Source organism: Engystomops pustulosus, chromosome 5 (genome assembly GCF_040894005.1).
Source record: "Engystomops pustulosus chromosome 5, aEngPut4.maternal, whole genome shotgun sequence".
In the NCBI taxonomy this organism is placed as follows: domain Eukaryota; kingdom Metazoa; phylum Chordata; class Amphibia; order Anura; family Leptodactylidae; genus Engystomops; species Engystomops pustulosus.
Genome location: NC_092415.1, coordinates 188,151,311 through 188,173,150, shown reverse-complemented (window position 1 = coordinate 188,173,150; position 21,840 = coordinate 188,151,311). Strand labels below are relative to the sequence as shown.

Sequence of the window (21,840 nt, the reverse complement as noted above, 5' to 3'; positions counted from 1 at the left end):
TATGGGTCCAGTGTATTCATCAGCGCATGGCTGTAAAGTGGTATTTTCCAGATTGTAACCCTCTAAACGGCAATTCGTGATAAAATCTGTGTCTAGTTCAACATGTTATCAAAAAAATGGAGACCCATATATTGGTGACAGACAGATGTATAATGTATATAAATATGTGTACACATAGATAGATAGATAGATAGATAGATAGATAGATAGTTAAAAGTTTTCCTGTAATAGGGAGTATATGTGCAGAACATTTGCCAGAATATCCGAGTCCTGACAAAAAAATGTGATTTAATATTGTGACAAACCAGCTCTTCTTCCATTATTGTTTACAACACGTTACCACCTTATGCAATAAGCCGGCGGCCCTATATAGAGCAGGATAAACCCTGTGACCCATCCTGCCGGAATGCCGCTCCGAGGTGTGGTGGGCGCAGGATTTATTCAGCAGCAAATCACCAGCGTAAACACGAATATTGAATAGATGTGTAGTCAGACTTTCATTAGTCAGCGGCTGTATGGTAACATATGATGTAATTACTGTCACGTAAGGTCTTCCTCTAAAGGTAGTGAAGCACTTGACAAACAGAATAGTTGTACAAAAATTTCTGTGTATGTCCTGAAGTTATATACATTTTGCTGTGCAACATCCCCCACCGGGGCCTAGCCCTCGAGGTGAGGCCTGGAGACAGCCTGGGGCCCGCTGTACCGGAGTGGCTGGCGGTTGCGGCCTAAGCACGCTATTGTCACGGTGCTTGGTACGGGGGAACCGGAGGGCTGTCCTACAGCCTGGCAGGTCTCCAGCAGGGTGGTGTTGGCAAGAAATGATGAGGGAGTGGCTGCTATAGCGGATCTCCCTGGGGCAACCCCTTAATGTCCCGAGTGTGAGTCTCTGGGTGATGGACAGGGTGCCGGTGATGAGGGTAGTTGTAGTAGCAGGGACCAGACGGAGACAGAGGTTGAAGAAAACAACTTACAGTTCGTTTATTGCAACCGGCAGGAACTGCAGAAAACGTGTCTTTAACAGGTGGAGTACTGGAGAGGTATTTGGAGGGAGCCACAGGATGTAGTTCACCAGCCTGGATGTGGAGGGCAGGCTGGGAGGCAGCTGTGTCCTGGTAGGAAGCTTCAGCTCGGTCCTGGATCTCTTCAGGTATCACCCTTGAAGGTAGGATGATACCCCTTTTCCTCACTACACTAGCTCTAGTCTAATCTTCCACTTCAGGCAGGGGCTAGGCTCTTCCTGCACTGGTCTGGTATGCTAGAGTCTCTGAGCTGCTGCTCAGCTAACTACTCTCTGCTTGCGTCCTGCAGACCCAGAGGGCCTGACTAGGACCGGTCTCTCTCCTGAGAGAGATTTCTCTCTTTCTCCCCCAGAACATTCCAGGCTAGGGGGTTTTATTACCTCCCTTTGGTCAGGTGGTGGCTGCTCCTCCAATTACCTCTCAGTGCACAGAGACAGGATGCAACACATATCATTGGATAATAGAAATTACATCACATATTAACATCTGCCTTGCCAGGCAGGATTAACCACTGCAATTTCCCTTTTGATCCTATAAGGACCATGTAGTGCAATGTGGTGTTACCTACAGGTGGGACGTATTCGCAAGCACTACCTCGCCATTGCATCGGCGAGGGTGTTGCATACCCCGGGGGCAATTGAAAGAGCCGCCCTCGGCTCGACTACAGATGTTTTGGGGCACAGAGGGGGCTAAAGGCACTTCTAGGAAGTGCAGGCTATGTGAGGTGTAGGGACAAACCGCCCATGGTCCTGGAGACAGGCACCTGGGTTGGTGTCGGACTAAGACAAAAATATAGCTGTATGACAGTTGGTCGCTGACGCCATTAAACCGAACTGTACAGTAGGAAAGGTGTGGTGTCATGTCCTGTAATCCACTCCTTGCACCAAGGCCTGTATATTTGTTTGATCAACGCTTCTTCCCTGGCGGCAATTATATGGTGTCTATATGCATACATTGGCATATGTGACACAAGTACCTCCTGACTGACAACCTTACCCATGTATGAGTGGCATCCAGGTGCTAACTGTGTAACACCCCCGGTCCCCTAAGGACCCGCAGTTTACGGACTACCCCCATGTGCAAACCTCAGTTTGAGGGATCAGGTAGCGGTCAGTGTTTCACATAAAAGACGGTCCGACACAGCCACACTACAACCTGAAAAGCCTATAAAAGGGTTAATGCAGACTACTGGCAGATATGACAGTGTGCAACAGGTTAGCAAAATCACATTGGCTTAGCAGCCCAATGGGTACACATCTTATAACATTGCAAACGTTACAGAGGTGGATAGGCTACTCAGGGTAGCAAGATAGTAAATGTCTCTTTTCCTGCAAAGAAAAGGCATAAAAAGTGCAAACAGAATGTCCGTACCTAAAAAGGAAGGCATTAAGTGCAAAATAATAAGTCAATAGACATAGCAACTTTTCCCTGGTAGTATCTGGCAAAAGTCTCTCAGAAGGTCTCTACTGACAAAGTCCATCTTCTGGGTACAGCCCTTGATGTGGGGAAAAGTGCAATGAAGAAGCAAAGGGTCTCCTCTTTTTGGAGAGGGACAGAGTCCTTTGAAGAAATCTCTGCTGTGGCAGAGGAAGGGTGCTATCATAGCACAAGACAATGTATAATCTCTTGACTGAGATAAATAAGGGTAAGAGTCTCAGGACAGTCTCTGGCTCTTTAGGGAAAGTGGAGATAAATACACACAATATGTACAAAGTACCTGGAGAGGGCTACAGCCCTTCAGGGATTAGTCAGTATCGCTGGGTTCAGCAAAGACAGGATCTAGCTCCTGCAGGGAATCCTGTGCATCCTCAGCGGGAGTAGGTACCGGCTGGGGACACCCGGTGGCAGCAGTGGGTACTGCAGGTGCAGCAACATCCTCCGGACCTTCAGGGGGAGGAGCGCTGTCGCCCGGGGTGTCGGCTGTTCCAGCCGGGGGCTCAACTGAGCCAGGGACCACAGAGGGGTCCAGGAAAAAATAAACGGAGTCCAGCGGCCGCGCCGCGGCTCCTTCCAGCTCCGGTTCTTCCGGGGCCGGGTCATCACCCCATTGGTAACCGGCAAGGGGAGATGCGGGCCTAGATGGAACCTCCGGACAAGGTTCGCTAGCCGGGATGTCTTCTCCCACAGAAGAGCCGCGGGACCTGGCAATGCTCCCGGCAGGGGAACCGGTGGGGGTGGCGCCCTGTATCATGCCTGGCCCATGGATGGCAATGGGACCCGTACTCACAATTACTGTGGATGGGGCATTCACGTGGGTCACCGCCCGGGGACTTGCCGCCGAGGAGGAAGAGGTGTTCGGAGACTCCGGCCACTCGTCGTCCTCATACCAGTCGTCCTGCGGGAAGTAGCGGTCCTCGTCGGAATCGGGGATCCGGATCACGCCAGCCGCCCAGGGTCCTCGAGGTCCTTCCTGCAGGGAGAACTCGATGCACTCTCCCGGCTTCAGGTTGTGCAGGCTCTCCGGCAGATCAGGTCTCTTGACGGACCGGCGGGGTATAAATACTTCCCGTCCGGTGTAGTCCTGGGTGGCGAAGCCATAGCCCTTCCGCTTGTCGAAGAACCGGACCATGCCGGTGGTGCGGTTCTTCTCGACCCAAGCTCCAGCTGTAGATCGACCGGCCATGTACCGCTGGGCCTCTTTCTCTCTGCGTCGCTGGTCCGAGACAGCGTCTCGGAGTCGCCGGCGGGCGGCCTCACCTCGGCCTTGAGGCTGCGGAGGTTTCGGTGCTGGGGCTCGTGGCTCCGGTTCAGGCTCGGATCTCCTTGGACGACAGGTCGGTGCCGGAACAGGAGCAGGAACCACCGGAGGGTCAGGAGCCACTACAGCGGGGCTAGCAGGCCGCGCAGCAGGAGTAGTAGGCCTCGGAGCAGGTGGAGCGGCCACACTAGGCCCAGGCGTTGGCTCAACAGGAGTCGGGGCCTCCCCACGTGGCGCCTCCACGTGGACCCGCGGTACCGGGATGGTAGCCGGGATAGGGACGAGGAACCGCCCGGGTGGGATTTGGTACTGCGTCACCGTTTGGTAGCATGTCCTGGTGACGAAGGCCCGAGTCAATCCTCGGTGCAGCCGATGTCCAGCGGAGGGTCTTCGGACGGGCTGCGCAGAGACCACCACCATAGTCTCTAAGACCTCATAAAACTCCGGACGCTCCACAGGAGGGAAAGGCGGAGGACCCCACATGGCGTTGTCCTCTCTGTCCAAAGTCCACTCCAGTTCTGGCGCTTCTCTGAGGCAGGGCAGGAAGTCCGCCTCGAGCCAGTGGGAGGAGTCCGAGTCCTTCCCGCCAAGAGCTGTGGCGGGCTCTAATTTTTCCTGCGCCACAGGAGGCGGGCTTCGCGCGTGGGTGGAGCTTGATGCGTCATCTGGGTTTCCCGCCAGTGAAGGTTTTGGCGGGCTGGAATTATTTGCTGCGCCACAGTTTCTGAGGTAAAAATCTTCGGGCGCGGCAGCGCCGGATGTAGCAGAGCTGGTACAGTTCTTGCCAGGATTAACCTCTGGAGTGCGGGAGCGGCGCTCGACCGTACGTGGCAGCAGTATAACACAGTTCATTCCAGAAACGCACAAGTCCTGGGCCTAAACCCGGATGGCAGCAGGGTTAGGCAGCACAGTCTTTTAATAAAGGAAAGTCTTTAATGCCGTAATAAGGCACAGAAGTAAATATCCTGTTCGTGACGCCACTTGCAACATCCCCCACCGGGGCCTAGCCCTCGAGGTGAGGCCTGGAGACAGCCTGGGGCCCGCTGTACCGGAGTGGCTGGCGGTTGCGGCCTAAGCACGCTATTGTCACGGTGCTTGGTACGGGGGAACCGGAGGGCTGTCCTACAGCCTGGCAGGTCTCCAGCAGGGTGGTGTTGGCAAGAAATGATGAGGGAGTGGCTGCTATAGCGGATCTCCCTGGGGCAACCCCTTAATGTCCCGAGTGTGAGTCTCTGGGTGATGGACAGGGTGCCGGTGATGAGGGTAGTTGTAGTAGCAGGGACCAGACGGAGACAGAGGTTGAAGAAAACAACTTACAGTTCGTTTATTGCAACCGGCAGGAACTGCAGAAAACGTGTCTTTAACAGGTGGAGTACTGGAGAGGTATTTGGAGGGAGCCACAGGATGTAGTTCACCAGCCTGGATGTGGAGGGCAGGCTGGGAGGCAGCTGTGTCCTGGTAGGAAGCTTCAGCTCGGTCCTGGATCTCTTCAGGTATCACCCTTGAAGGTAGGATGATACCCCTTTTCCTCACTACACTAGCTCTAGTCTAATCTTCCACTTCAGGCAGGGGCTAGGCTCTTCCTGCACTGGTCTGGTATGCTAGAGTCTCTGAGCTGCTGCTCAGCTAACTACTCTCTGCTTGCGTCCTGCAGACCCAGAGGGCCTGACTAGGACCGGTCTCTCTCCTGAGAGAGATTTCTCTCTTTCTCCCCCAGAACATTCCAGGCTAGGGGGTTTTATTACCTCCCTTTGGTCAGGTGGTGGCTGCTCCTACAATTACCTCTCAGTGCACAGAGACAGGATGCAACACATATCATTGGATAATAGAAATTACATCACATATTAACATCTGCCTTGCCAGGCAGGATTAACCACTGCAATTTCCCTTTTGATCCTATAAGGACCATGTAGTGCAATGTGGTGTTACCTACAGGTGGGACGTATTCGCAAGCACTACCTCGCCATTGCATCGGCGAGGGTGTTGCAGCTGCTTTATATTAAACACAGCACCACATCTGGCTACAGGTTATGTGTAGTATTGCAGTTCAACTCCTTTGACTTCAGCTTACATATCCTCTAGACATGGGTATAGTAATGTTGAGAAGAAAGCAGACATGGTTTTCTAAAGGACAATTTAAAAGGTATCTGTCAGCAGTTTTGGCCATACAGAGCTGCAGGCAGTGTTCGTTATAGTCCCTGGAGATCTGTGTAACCATACCTCTGTAAACAGGATTGTAGCAGGACTTGAAACACTGGGGTGCACTGGTGTGCAATATTACACAGAGGATATCACCTTTTACTCTGAGTAAGAGCTGTAGCAGCTTCCGACAAAGAACACAACAGTGTAAGGACATTCCCCCAGTCCAGCTACAACCCTGGATGAAAATTGGATTTTTCACAGTCCTCCTGCTACACAAGGTTATGGTTGCACGGATCTTCAGGGCTACTGCAGATTTGTATGGTCAAAACTGTTGGTAGACTGCCTTTAATAACCAAAATTATGATGAAGTGCAACAATCCCGGAACTATGCCATCAATATATCATCACCCTCTTATTAGAGAGTTGTGCAAGTAGAAGATTATTTGGAACTGGATATGTACCAAAGTTATATTCATATACTTCACATGTTATACAGGCAGTTCCCGGGTTACGTACAAGATAGGTTTCAAAGGTTTGTTCTTAAGTTGAATTTGTATGTAAGTCGAAACTTTATATTTTATAATTGTAGATCCAGACAAAAACATTTTTTGCCCCAGTGACAATTGGAGTTTCAAAATTTTGGCTGTAATTGGGCCAAGGATTATGAATAAAGCTTCATTACAGACACCTTACAGCTGATCATTGCAATCTGGGACTATAGTAACATCCAGAGACTTCACCAGAGGTCACAGTGGGGAGAGGGGTCCGTCTTTAACTACGGGTCGTCTGTAAGTCGGGTGTCCTTAAGTAGGGGACTGTCAGTATATCTAATTTACACAAGTCAAGTAGAAGCAATAGTACCGTAAAGTCACTGATTGGACAGTGTGAATATGGACAAAAGCCCAATAGATTGACCAGTTGACCATTTATTCATAAACAGCATAATGCAGAGCACTAAGAAAGATGCAAGGAGTTTCTATAGCAGGTGGTGTACAGCTACTTACTAACACAGGCATATCAGGAGAGGTCCTCTTTAATATTTCCATCTTCTAGAGCTGAGGTTTTAGGTTGATTTACTTATGAGAGAGATCTATAAGTACAGAGTACATATGCAGTACCTATTTGAAGTGCTTTGATGTTTCATTTAGACATGCCAGAAGGTTATATTGGTGGGTTTTGGACCTAGAAACCTTGAAGAAACGTAAAGTGGTCCATATGGCTTTGACTTGTAGTAGCTGTAGGTTCTAACATCTTCTTACCTTGTTTAATATAATGCCGCACTCCTGTTGAAAGCACTTATGTAAATGTTTTGTTGCATCTGACACTTGATTTGCAAAGTTGAGTAACTCCTTGGTGGTCCCGTATTTGACCGATGAGAGTAGAGAAGTCTCTTGACCACTGAGAAAGAGAGAGTCCGTCCTCTCCTCATTGTTCTGAGCTTCTTGATCATGAGTGATGGTGTTCTTCTCTCCTGCACACACTTCCCCATCTCGGTACAGATTTTCCATTATAGTTACCAAATCTGTAACATTCAAATACGTCAGAAGAAGCTCAGCTTCCTCTTTCTGGTCACTGGTGGTGCTCATGAAATCCATAATGGTGCCGTTTTCCAAAGCACCTACAAAAATAAAATTGATTGACATGAGTCAGATTTCTTTCCTATTATCCTAAGTAGTATTGCTATTGCTCCAAACATAATGCTTCAACATCACTTCAGATACTTTTCAGTAGGATCTGAAAATCTAAAGCCAAAAAATTCTGAAACCAACATGGCCTGGGCATTATTGGCCTATAGACAACTACATACTCCCTGGATCACCTGTCCAACGCCACTCTTTAAAGGACACCTGTCATCAGGTCTGTGTCACTTGTCCTGTCACCTCTACCTGTTGGAGCAGCTCACAAGGATCCCATCCCAACCTTTATCTAGTTATTTCATACATTATTCATTGTAAAATCATCTATTTTTTATCATGTAAATGAGGCTGGTCACATGGTCAGAGGCAGTGATGTCACCCATTACCCCTCCCCTCTCCTCCCCCTGCTCATGTCTGTGTGTAATGTATAGTAAAGTATTGCTGGTATCTGTGCTGCATCTGCTGACATGCTGCATCCTCCTAATATACAGGTGAGAGACACAGACATCAGCTACACATGAATCTGACATGTTCTGCTGTAACATGGCTGCATGGAGCTGCTGTATCTCTCCTATACACACACACACACATGCACACACAGGCTGCAGGGGGCGTGGCCACCAGCACCAGGAAGCACATCATTATACAGCCTCACATCATTATACAGGCTGTCAGTCAAGCACTGGGGGTGTGGCTGTGCCTCCCACTCATGAATAGAGTGGACAGCTTGAATATGCTAATGCTTCATTGGACATTTCACAGGTCATTTGCATACAGCTTTAGGACCTCATTGCTTAGGTTTACAGGCATGTAGAGGGACAATGAAGGGATAGAGGCAATGCTCTCTAATGGCAGTTTATGAAAATATATTTAGTTTAGGGGGGTTATTTTGCATGACGGGTTCTCTTTAAGTTCCCATGACCCACATCATGAGAGACCAGACATGCCACTGGAAATATTAATATTAAAAATTACAGCCCATATTAGGCTGGGTTCAGATCTGATTTCTCAATATTCTGTTCAGGTCTTACATGACAGACACTGGTGACACAGGACGGATCCCACCGACCCAATAGTGCCAATCCCTGTTCCAGTAGTACTCCTGTGTGTCTCACAACACTAGAGGGAGACGTTTTGCTTATAAATGGCATTAAATCGCATGTCAGCCTCGGATTGGCTGGACTGAATCTCGAGAGCTTCCTGTGGTGTTGGGAGACATACAGGAAGTGAGGTGCAATGCAGACAGGAAGCAGCGCTACAGCTGATGTGGTGGAGCGGGCAACTTCCAAATTCTTTAAGAGACTAATTTTTCTTTTTAAGAAACCTTTTTAAACTCAAAAGTCAAAATAGGTGGATCCAAAAGAGTGAAGCGGTCTTATAGCATTGACTCTAACTGTTTTTTACAATTCTTATGTCTTCTATTGTGGCAAAGATGCCTTTGGGCGCCACAGAGTTTTTAGGCCCAGATGAAACTGCTACCTCTTCCCCTCCTACGCCGAAGCCCCTCTGAGTTTGTATAAACTTGGAGGGCTTATCAATCTTGTTGAGTTTGTGGCTCATGAATAACCACATAAAGACATCCCTTATACATATCTCGAGGCTTCATTTTTAATTATTGTATTATGTAATAATCAACAGTACATGTCTCTTGATAGCTGTCATAGTTCAGATACATGGATTATACAACACATCTACGAGGGCACCTAAGGCACCGGACTTATGTCTCATAAGGAACCAGCCCTAGCCAACAGCATTAGATGAAATCAGCTTCCTATTATGTACAGGGTGTTACGAATGGGAAACAATAGTCATTGTGAGATTTACAAGAATGCCTGCTGGTTCCTTTAATTCTGCCCCCCCCCCTTCCTAATTTGCATTTCCAGAAACAACACACAACATAACCATTGTGTTATCTGCAGATTAAGTAGGAAAATATTCAATAAAATGGGTTTATTTAAGACTTCAACTAGCATCACTGTGTAATTAGCCTACTGGGAGTTGTAGTTGCACAATATCCAGACAAGGGTCATAGACTACTGAATTTTATCATGCTACTTTATGTGAATTCCTTCAAATCAAGTCACCATTACAATCTAAGAATAGCAGGATGACCTCAGATTTCAGATTTTACCCCTGGAAGAGATAAACAAGATCTCTGGCCGAAGTGACTTAAGGAGGAAAACAATTTCCAAATCCAAATAAGGCAAAATAACTCTGATCGGGTTGCCAGAAAACAAAAGCAGAGAACTAAGAGATCCAGTAATGAAGGACTATGTGAATGGAAAATTTTCTCAAGACACTTGTATAAAAAAAATATACAGGCAGTCCCCGGGTTACATACAAGATAGGGTCCGGAGGTTTGTTCTTAAGTTGAATTTGTATGTAAGTCAAAACTGTATATTTTATAATTGTAGATCCAGACAAAAAAAAAAATTTGGCCCCAGTGACAATTGGAATTTAAACATTTTCTGCTGTAATGGGACCAAGGATTATCAATAAAGCTTCATTACAGACACCTTACAGCTGATTATTGCAGTCTGGGACTATAGTAAAGCATCCACAAAGCTTCACCAGAGGTCAGAGGGGTCTGTCTGTAACTATGGGTTGTCTGTAAGTCGGGTGTCCTTAAAGGGGTATTCTCATCTGGGCATTCACATTCAGTTTCACTAATCTTCCATATATAAACATTTCTTCAATTGGATGTTATTAAAAAAAAATGTTCCTGTGTGAAGATAAATTCTCATAAATGTAGCCATATGGTCCCTTAGAAACGAGATAGCTTCCTCGGATACGACCACGTCACACTCTGGCAGCGGTGGTCAGACTTGCGCTATAGAGTCCGGCCTGATCTGGCTTCAGCGATCATTACCACAGGACGGCTGTAGGACCTGCAGTAACTCCCGGACATTTCATATACAAAAACCTTTGTGTTTATTTGTGCAATCACTCCAGCAGAGGTGGCCGTATCCGAGGAAGCTATCTCGTTTCTAAGGGACCAAATCACTACATTTATGAGAAATTATCTTCACACAGGAACATTTTTTTTAATAACATCCAATTGAAGAAATGTTTATATATGGCATAATTATCAAACTGAATGTGAATGCCCAGATGAGAATACCGCTTTAAGTAGGGGACCCCCTGTGTGTGTATATATATATATATATATATATTCATATGGGGGAATTCATCTTAAGTGTCTGAGAGCAGAACTGTTCTAACCAATCAGAGCTCAGCTTCCATTTCCCCACAGCTGTTTGTAAAATGATAATTGATCTCTGATTGGTTTCCTTGGACAAGAACAGTTTTACCTCAGACACTTCTGATAATTCTCCCTCATAACATACAGGACAAACCAGAGCCAAAACTGTAGTCATAGGTGTATGTTTTAGGCTTTGTTCAGTGGCGTAACTTGAAGCTGATGAGCCCCAGTGCAAAGTCTGTGCCAGGCCCCCGACTATAATGTATTGTTTACTGTAATAGTCTTCTCATATGGGAAAGTGACACCTTATGGGCCCCATAAGCCTTGTGAGCCTGTTTGCGACCGCACTCTCTGCATCCCCCCAAGTTACACACCCGGCTTTGTTCACATCTCTGTAATATGTATTTATAGCAATACTTTGGGCCTCGAAGCTGACTTCATATAAGTGTCCTCATATCTACATCATATATAAGTATCCTATGAAATCATCCCTCTGTGTCTCTGTAATTACTGTGTCTCTGGATCCTGCAAATCCCCTGAAGCACCCTATATGATTGAAGAGCTGCGCATGCTCAACCAATTCTCCATACATATCTATAGGACTAAGGAGGATGGCCGAGCATGTATGCCAGTGCTTCAGTCCAGTGGTACAACTAGGGCCAGGGCCCCATAGGAAATTTTTGAATGGGGCCACGCTCATGCCTTAAAAATAAGCATACAGCATATATACACATATATACAGTACCATACAGTACCATATACACCCATATACACATCACATATGCATACACATTTAGAGCATATACACAAATATACACATACAGCATATTCACATTCAATACCCCAGATGCCGGGGGCCCCCTGACATTGACATTGTGGGCCCATAGCAGCTGCTACCCATGCAATTATGCTCCTGCTTCAGTCATCAGGGCAATTGTTCTCATGATAGCTGGGCATCACTGCAGTTGGATCTAGGAGTAAGTGTCCCTGGTTTATCATGATGGATTTTGATGATAGATTTTCTTTAAGTATCAGGTAAATAGTATGAAGTGCGTCTGTACACTGTGCCCTAATTTGACCATGAAATATAGGTCAGTAGTGGTCTGTGGCTGAGGTTTTCACAGTAATTGCAGTCGTCGGTTCCACTTATCTTACTACTTTCTTAGTAAACATGTTTATGTCTCTGTGTTGCATAATAAAGCTGGCGTGCAATGAGAATGGTCTCTCTTCTACCAAAATCTGTCACATGGGAAAAGAAGTGCAGCATGACACACAAAAAGTGAGATTGTGGTCCATTGCAGAGCCTAACACAAAGTCACAATCATAACTAAGACTGTAGGGGAACATTGTATTAGCATTATTGACTGTTTTTGGCGTTTATTTTTCTTGCTGCCCCTTGTGCGCCAAATTTATAAAGTGTTGGTGCCACAATATTGTCTTTTTTATTTGGTCGCTTAATTTGGGCCCAGCTTGGGAATCCCAACACTTTTTTTGGTGCACAATTAGCCCAGCTAAAAAGCTGCTCTACCAAAGTTCTACTTCACCTTCATGAATGTGGAGTCAGTTCAGACCCTTTTTAGGTTGTGCACCAAAACATTAAACCTATGCGGCAAAAATGTACATCCCAGTCTAAATTACCCCAGATTTTTGGCGCCACCATAACAGACCTTGCAACACTATTAATTAATGACCCCCAATAAATCACACGTGTCCATCGTTCCACTGTGTTCCTATCTGTATCTCCTATTATCAATGCTCAGTAAGGCAGAAAGTTTTTATCATCAACTTATATCTAACTATGGTCTGTATGGTGTTGATAACGTTCTATTGTGAAGTCTACCAAAAAAAGCTAATGGGGCCTCCATAACCTGAACCCTAAGGCCCCTTCCACACTAGCGAGTGTGATGCGATGAACTCGCATCACACTCGCTACGCAAGCTGCCGGGAACGCACGGCCCGAACGCTGCACCGCGGGAGTGAACTGACATGCTGAGTTCACTCCCGCGGTGCAGCGTTCGGGCCGTACGTTCCCGGCAGCTTGCGTTGCGAGTGTGATGCGAGTTCATCGCATCACACTCGCTAGTGTGGAAGGGGCCTAAGGCTCCACAGGAGTCATGGATCGTTGCTTCCCATCCTTGAAACAGAGTTGCGATCAGTCCTCCAGTAATTGGAAGGTTCAGAAACCTTTCTGGATGCCTTTTCTTGGCCTTTACGCATAAGAGTTATAGAATGGGAAATTCAAGAGTAAATGTGAATTTCCTGCTTTATAGGGTGAATACTGCACTCCCTAGTTATATGGCTTCAGTCCAAAAGGCTACATTAACATGGTAATTTTCTTTCCTCTTATGACTTCACTACAAGATGGACTTTGCAATGTCAACAGAGACACAGAGCATAGAACTTATAGAGGGACAATTATGATCGACTTTCAAACGGAAAACAGGCAGAAATTTCTTTCCTTGCTGCGCTTCTTGCGCCTTATTTATGATGCGTCAGCGCCAGAAACTTGCTGCTTTTCCGACATACACAATTGTAATGCCACTTGTGAATCTGAAACATTTCTAGCTCTTCTATTTTTCCGACTCGTTTTTTTTGGCACAATTTTTGGTGCACAATTTTACCAGCTAAAAGTTGGTCCAGGGAGTTCTATTTCACATCCATGAATGGGAAGACAGTTCTAAACCTTTTTGTCCGTGCACCAAATCATTAATCCCTTGCGCCACAAACTAACTGGAAATCATAGCACTGAAAAGCACTGAAAATTATAGCACGTTTCCAGTGCTACCAGGCGCCGGAATTGATAAATGCCCCACCCCATAGCATCTGGGTTTGGGATTTAAAGGGGTAGTATCAAGTTTTGCAAGCTACGACAAGCTGATTAGTAGGGGTCCAACTGCCGGGGACCCCCACCCATTTTCACTTATGGTTGGAAAAGAAGTGAAGCGTGCCTCCTGCTGCTACATTCAATAAATGACACAGTCAGCAATAGCTAAGAATACCACTTTGCTGCCTATGGCAAGCTCATTCACTGTCTATGAGATTGCCGCAGATAACTCAGTGAAAAGTTCTAATAAATTGAGCAGCAGGACCAATACTCAACCAGTTGCTCCACCCATTAGTGAGAACCGGATCCCCATTTTCCAGAATGCTTGGGGTCCGCTCTTGTGATTGGTGCAGGTCCCAGCAGTCAGATCAGCTAGTTATCCCCAATATAACTTGCAAAAATGGTACAATCCCTTTAAATCGAAAACCCAAAAGGCATATTTTTTGTAAAAAGATCACACTAACATCATGTTACATCTGAAACAAAATGCACTCACCACAAAAAAAACACAGAAAACACAAGTCATAAAGCAAAACTGTGAGCATGGAGATATTCACATATTCCTATAGAACAATGATCTCCAACCACAACAAAATTTCTAGCTGTAGTATCTATGACTCCACAAAAAATCCAGCGAATCACTGTGTGTAAACATCACCTAAAAGTGTCCTATATTTTTTTTTAATCTAAATTCAACAATTCTGGACAAATATTATAATCTGTGCCCTGCAAGGACGCACATTACTCATCTCAAGGTCGGGAGGGAAAGTCCCATTATGTAGGGAAAAACAAGTGTGGTTATTTCCCTCACTGGCCACTTGATCAATCATAAGTTGCAACATTTTTTGCAGAAAAATCTGAAAAAGACTTTCATATTCAATAGAAAATAGAAAATTTAAAAATAGTAAAATCTTGCACTTGTTCCCATCAGCTCCCTCCACACCTTGGCATCATCTAAGAACATGGATGACATTATAACATTGGAATGTATTTGTTCTGCTGTTCCCATTGAACCCCTATGCACAAAACACAGAAGCAGGATATCTTACACATGATTCATCCATACCTCACACTGAAAGACAATTCCAGTCAGGAATCCCAAAAATTCTGCCCTCCATATATAGTAACAAAATGCGGGGAGATGCTCAACCGTAAAGCCAAATGGGATTAGACTTCAAGGCATAACATATTAGAGAAATGTGATCCAGGCTACAAACAACATAATCATATTGTAAAGGAGATGAAGACGGCCAAACAGAGCCCAGAATAGAATCCCGTGTAGCAGTGCCAAGAAGGTTTATGGAGTAGTCTAGGAAACCGACCTCCCCGGAGTCAGTGGTTACCCACCAGGGATCATCCATTAACCTCCCCTGTGATGTGGCTGCTCATTACAGCAGCTACAATCTCTCACAGCTGGGTCTAGTTGGTTACATTGTTGCAGTTTATTCCTCAATAGTTGTACCTTTGATTAATATTCATGTGAAGTTGCAAACTGGGTAGCAGAGGTTAAAGGGGTTGTCCACTTTCAGTAAATAATAGATATTGTTTGTGTGATGAAAAGCTATACAATTTTCCCCATTTACTTTCTGTATCAGTTCCTCACAGTTTTCAACATTTCAGCTTGCAAGCTCCATTGTGGATAAACACTATGATGTCACAAGGAGCACAACAGGTTATATCCCCGAGTGTATGATGTCACACGGGTGCACAGCTTGTAAATTCCTGGTCATGTGATGTCACACGGGTGCATGGCTTATTATATCCCTGTTCCTGGGATGTCACACAGGTGCCGGGCTTGTTATATCTCTGGTCATGTGATGTAACACAGGTGCACGGCTCGTTGTATCCCTGGTTTGTGATGTCACACAGGTGCACGGCTCGTTATATCCCTGGTCATGTGATGTCACACAGGTGCCGGGCTCGTTATATCTCTGGTCATGTGATGTAACACAGGTGCACGGCTCGTTGTATCCCTGGTTTGTGATGTCACACAGGTGCACGGCTCGTTATATCCCTGGTCATGTGATGTCACATAGGTGCACAGCTTGTTATATCCCTGGTCATGTGATATCACACAGGTGCACAGTTTGTTATAGTTCTGGTCATGTGATATCACACAGTTGCGCAGCTTGTTTTATCCCTGGTCATGTGATATCACACAGGTGCACAGTTTGTTATAGTTCTGGTCATGTGATATCACACAGGTGCGCAGCTTGTTTTATCCCTGGTCATGTGATGTCACACAGGTGAATCCCTGGTAATGTGATGCTACACAGTTGATCTGCTCAAATTGATACAGAAAGTATATTGGAAAATTTGATAACTTTTCATTACACCAACAATATCAATTATTTGCTGAAAGTGGACAAGCCCTTAAATAGGTGATTTAAAAGCCCCTGGCCCCTCTTGGCTGCAGTAAGCTACAAAGTATCTGAGATAAACCTTCTACTATGTGGTGCTTCCCCCTTATCATAGCCACCACCCAACAGTGTGGTTTCACAAGCTGAGGCTAGAATCCTCCCCCAGAAAACCACAGGAGGGATTTCCACCAAAAAATGGCATATAACAGTTACATATTTTGGTGGAAGTATCATTCACACACACACAGGAAAAATTAAAATTTGTAGATTTTTTTCCCCATTGTTCTTGTTGCAATTCCAAAAGTGGACAGGGTTTAGTAAGTGCGACACGGCCTCCTGAGGCCAACACATACACCATGATATGTGACAGAGACCACCACAAACCTCTGCTAGTTGATAGCGGCACGGATTTACCTTCCTGCTGCTCGGACAAGTAAAAGTTGCAGCAAATTTATTAGTATTTGTTAATACTTATTTTGCAGTCTATTCCAGTATGGTCTGTACTTGCAGCATTTAGAGATCTAGGTTACTGTAAATTTAATGCATTAGACCCTATGATGGATATGATACAGACCATATATAATCAAGACCATCCTTTTAATTCTACATACTGCATCTCCTTGGCCCAGCAGATAAAATTTTCCTGGGGTCCCATCAGGTAGTGCACTCCATTAGTCTTCAAAAGTGGTCATCTTTTACCAGACTTGTAGAAAGGTGTAGTATTAGGTTAGAACCTGGTCCCACTGGAGGATCCACCGATTCTCTGGTGGGCCAGTCCAACACGGTATATGATACAGCCTCCAGATACAGTTTCCTGATATCTGCAATACTGGCAGGGATTGCTGGTGCCACCAAGTGCAAGAGAAGCTACACATGGGGTTATCCTAAAATGTGGTTTCAGAGGATGTGAAACTGCAAAGTCAGCATGTCCTTCTAAATTGTGGATTTGTATCACCCCCCCACATCAGAAGACAAAAACCTGGGGTGACCTTTTAGGTTGCTCCACGCATGATGCCACACACCCACGGGAGCTAACCTGTCACCAGCGTACACACACACTTAGAACATGACGGCAATACTATTAATATCACTTAATTATATGTCACTGACATCATCTATAGTGCAGATCCTATCTCTAAGATCTCTCGCATGCAGACATCTCTACATCAGAGTAGAGTCCTAATAGATGTCCATGAGCTTTAGACTGCTCCTCCATGTCTTTAAATGAAACTTTTCCCAAAATAAAGAAAGTCATGGCATATTCCAAGGGAATGTAAGGGAGAATATCCTCATACACACAGCCTTTACAGCAGCAGACAGAGGTTGTGCAGCCAAATACAATGTATGTCACCAGGATCGGATTAAGACTGTCATGGGTCCTGGGCTGTATGATTATTATGGCCCCTACAAGTCTGGAATCTCTTCCTACATCTGGTACTAGAATCAGCTTCTTGGGGAATTAAGGATGCGCCCCTTCTGCCTGCTTTCAATCTGCGGTTTCAGGACCTTTGGAGGACCTTGAAAGTTCCTAAAATGGCTCATATGAATTGAAAGCAGGAACAGGTGTACGGGTGAAGGTCCTTCTCAGTATAAAATTTGGTGGGTGGTTTGGTTGGCCACGGGCCCCTTAAAAGCCTTGGGCCCTCGGCTACTGCCCCCAAACCACCTATATTATAATCCACTAACGTATGTCCCCCCTGCTCCAGCATGCACAATGTAGTATGGGTGACTAGCTATATGTCCATGGGCTGCAATGCAGTTTGTGTGCAAACTAATACATGCTACTAGAGACAACCTGACAAGCAGTAAAAAACACACACAAAAAGAAACCGAGTCAAAAAAGACAAACAACTAAAATAAATGCAAAGAGAATGCAGCTTTAGATCTGATCCTTGACCTCAGAGCTTGCACTCTAATGCACGCAAGATAGTCTTGTAGTAGATACAGAGGGGAGATTTCATACCGTGAACTTGTAGAGTAGAGTATATAGTCCATAAATGAATGTCCATAGGCTGCGACTTACCTTTACACTCCATATGTGCCAGCATGGCTAGGACAGTGGAAGTCACTTGCCCATTCGTAGTCCAGGACTGAGCATGTACACAGCTCCCATGTCCCGCTCGCTTGCTCTGCCTGCAGCTCAATGCTGGAAAGTCCAGGCAGGAAGTTTTTCTCAAGAAGCAGGCAGTGCTCTTTCAGGAAATGATGAGAACAGAAACAGAAGGAGAATTTAACCCTTTACAGCGCCGCCAGGCGTAGAGAGACACCAACAAACATCCTCACCCGACAGGGACAAACTGAAAAGTGATCTCAGGCATTAGGGCCACCCAGTGGAAATCCCCAATATAAGTAGACACCCCCGGGGAGGGCTCATAATATTTTACATATTAGCAACAACGTGATGAAAGGAAACTCGTTTCAAAGGAAACAAGTCTATTGTTTCTGTTTCCAATGAATGATATGATAACAATATCGCTCTATGTGACTTGTTCACTCCCTAAATCTGATTATAATGTATCTATAAAACAATAATAAATCATTATTTATATATATATTGCTAACATATTCCACAGCGCTGCACAGATTATGGGGCATGGGGTATAGTAACAAAATCAGACATTACAGAGTATTAATAATAGGTGACCGCTCGCAAGAGCTGACAATCTATGAGTAAATTGAACTTTTTATGCCAGCATTCCAGTAAACGAGAGGTTAACCACGAGCGCAGGTTTTTCGACAGAGATAAGAGAGAGAACTTGCATCACTTCCAGGATTTTTGGGCTTTTTATTGAGAAAGTTGCAAAACAATGCCTGGTATGGGGCCCCTGGGCAAACTGGCAGGTTGTTCTAATCACTTCATGAAGGGGCCAGGGGTCTGCATTGTAGGACCACCACTGATCTCAGGGGGCAGTCGGGTGCAATGTGGGTGGCTGCAGAGTTTGTGACTAGGGGTCATAGTAAACTTACATAGCAGGTGACTGGGTTAGTGCTGCAGCCTGAGGTCACATACCATATGTGGGACATAGAAGGGGGAAGGGGGGCATTGTCACCTACAAAGCAGATTCCAATGTATGTAAGTGACTGAGTTTATCATCTCCCTACCTCCTACTTAGCAGCGCTTCTTAGGCTGGGTTCACATCACGTATTTTTTGTATCCAGCTGACGTATGATGCATTGTCAATACATTGATACATTTTTTGGCATCTGTCAACGTTTTTTGACATATACGTCTCATCTGTAGCATCCGTTTTTTACACTTTAAAAACATATCCTTTTTTTCACTTCCTGTACCTTCTGAAGCCATTCCAATGCGTTCTTACCAAGATGGAGAATTTGAAATGAACCAGGAACAGGGTTTCACATTTTTAATTTTATATGGGAGTTTTATAATATATTGGGCATTTAGAAGACTTTTTAAAAATTTTTATTTTATTTTTTTTTCACTTTTGGTGACTCTGGTGATTTGAATCATATGATCGCTTATTCAAACTTTTACATTGGTTTCCTCCGGTTTCCTCCCAAACTCCAAAAAACATACTGGTAGGTTGATTAGATTGTGAGCCCCATGGGGACAGGGACTTATTTGGCAAGCTCGGTGCAGTGCTGTGTAATCTTTGTGCACTATATAAATAAAGGAATTATTATTATTATTATTATTATTATTATTAAACTAATATACTATGCAAATACATAGGCGGACATGCAGAATGCAGAGAGATAGGTCTTGCACAGAATATCACAGAATATCACAATACCAGCTGTCACATGCAGCCAGGCTCCCACACGTTGTCTCGGTGACTGTTTGGTGCAGGACAAAAGGGAACATCCTGGTGCGGGAACTACCCACCAACTTAGACGTGCATTTTCATTGTAGGTTGGCAAGGTTATAAGGCTGATTCTTACCATAGTAAAATACCCTTTTATATTATTTCTATTAAGTATATTTGACATAAAACCAATGAGCCAAAACTTTATAAAAACTAAATCTTTAATTTCTAAATGCAACCCCAAAATTAACTTTTTCCCCCAAAACACATTTCAACTTCATTGCAGGCCTGCCTTAAAATGAGCAGCTAACATGGTTTCAGTGATTGCTCCAGTAACACAGGTGTGGGTGCTGATGAGGACAGGGCTGGAGATCAATCTGTCATGATTAAGTAAGAATCACACCACTGGACACTTTAAAAGGAGGCTGGTGCTTGGCATCATTGTTTACTCTTCTGTTAACCATGGTTATCTCTAAAGAAACACGTGCAGTCATCATTGCACTGCACAAAACTGGCCTAACAGGGAAGAGTATCGCAGCTAGAAAGATTGCACCTCAGTCACCAATCTATTATTGGAGCAAGGCCTGGTGTCAAGGAGGGCAGCAAAGAAGCCACTTCTCTCCAGAATAACATCAGGGACAGACTGATATTCTGCAAAAGGTACAGGGAGGGGACTGCTGAGGACTGGGGTAAAGTCATTTTCTCTGATGAATCCCCTTTCTGATTGTTTGGAACATCTGGATAACAGCTTGTTGGGAGAAGACAAGGTGAGCGATACCACCAGTCTTGTCTCATGCCAACTGTAACGCCTCCTGCAACCATTCATGTGTGGGGCGGCTTCTCAGCCAAGGGAATCGGCTCTCTCACAGTCTTGCCTAAAACACATCCATGAATAAAGAATGGGACCAGAATGTCCTCCAAGAGCAACTTCTCCCAACCGTCCAAGAGCAGTTTGGTGATCAACAATGCCTTTCCCAGCATGATGGAGCACCTTGCCATAAATCAAAGGTGATAACTAAATGGCTCAGGGAACAAAACATAGAGATTTTGGGTTCATGGCCTGGAAACTCCCCAGATCTTAATCCCATTGAGAACTTGTGATCAATCATCAAGAGACGGGTGGACAAACAAAAACCAACAAATTGTGACAAAATGCAAGGATTGATTGTGCAGGAATGGACGACTATCAGTCAGGATTTGGTCCAGAAGATGATTGAGAGCTGCCAGGGAGAATTGCAGAGTCCTGAAGAAGAAGGGACAACACTGCAAATATTGACTTGCTGCAGTAACTCATTCTAACTGTCAATAAAAGCTTTTGTTACAGATAATATGATTGTACTTGTATTTCTGTATGTGATAAAAACATGTGATAAATCAGAGGGCAACACATCATGTGAAAATATAATATTTGTGTCATTCTCAAAACTTTTGGACATGACTGTACTGGGGGCAGTGTGCTGGATACCTATGTATTGAGGGGGCAGTTTGCTGGATACATTTATACTGGGGCAGTGTGCTGGATACATATATAATGGGGGCAGTGTGATGGATACATATATACTAGGGAGCAGTGTGCTGGATACATATATACGCTGGGGGCAGTGTGCTGGATACATATATAGTGGGGGCAGTGTGCTGGATACATATATAATGGGGCAGTGTGATGGATACATATATACTAGGGGGCAGTGTGCTGGATACATATATACTGGGGGCAGTGTGCTGGATACATATATGCTGGGGGAAGTGTGCTGGATACATATATACTGGGGGAAGTGTGCTGGATACATATATACTAAGGCAGTGTGGTGCATACATATATTCTGGGGTCAGTGTGCTGCATACATATATTCTGGGGGCAGTGTGCTGGATACATATATACTGGGGGAAGTGTGCTGGATACATATATACTAAGGCAGTGTGGTGCATACATATATTCTGGGGTCAGTGTGCTGCATACATATATTCTGGGGGCAGTGTGCTGGATACATATATAATGGGGGCAGTGTGCTGGATACATATATACTGGGAAGCAGTGTGCTGGATACATATATACACTGGGGTCAGTGTGCTGGATACATATATACTAAGGCAGTGTGGTGCATTCATATATTCTGGGGTCAGTGTGCTGCATACATATATTCTGGGGGCAGTGTGCTGGATACATATATACTGGGGGCAGTGTGCT

At 45.1% G+C, this 21,840-nt stretch overlaps 1 protein-coding gene across 1 annotated transcript in view; it reads right to left on the bottom strand.

Moving 5' to 3' along the window:
• MAP3K8 (mitogen-activated protein kinase kinase kinase 8) overlaps positions 1 to 18,189 on the bottom strand; it is a 29,656-nt gene extending 11,467 nt beyond the window's left edge. The window contains exons 1-2 of the mRNA XM_072154078.1: positions 17,909 to 18,189; positions 7,122 to 7,480 (exon numbers count right to left, since the gene is read on the bottom strand). Of these exons, the coding sequence (XP_072010179.1) occupies positions 7,122 to 7,480; positions 17,909 to 17,933 (384 nt within the window). The 5' untranslated portion in view covers positions 17,934 to 18,189. The remainder of the gene's footprint in view (positions 1 to 7,121; positions 7,481 to 17,908) is intronic.
• Positions 18,190 to 21,840: the final 3,651 nt, after the last annotated feature.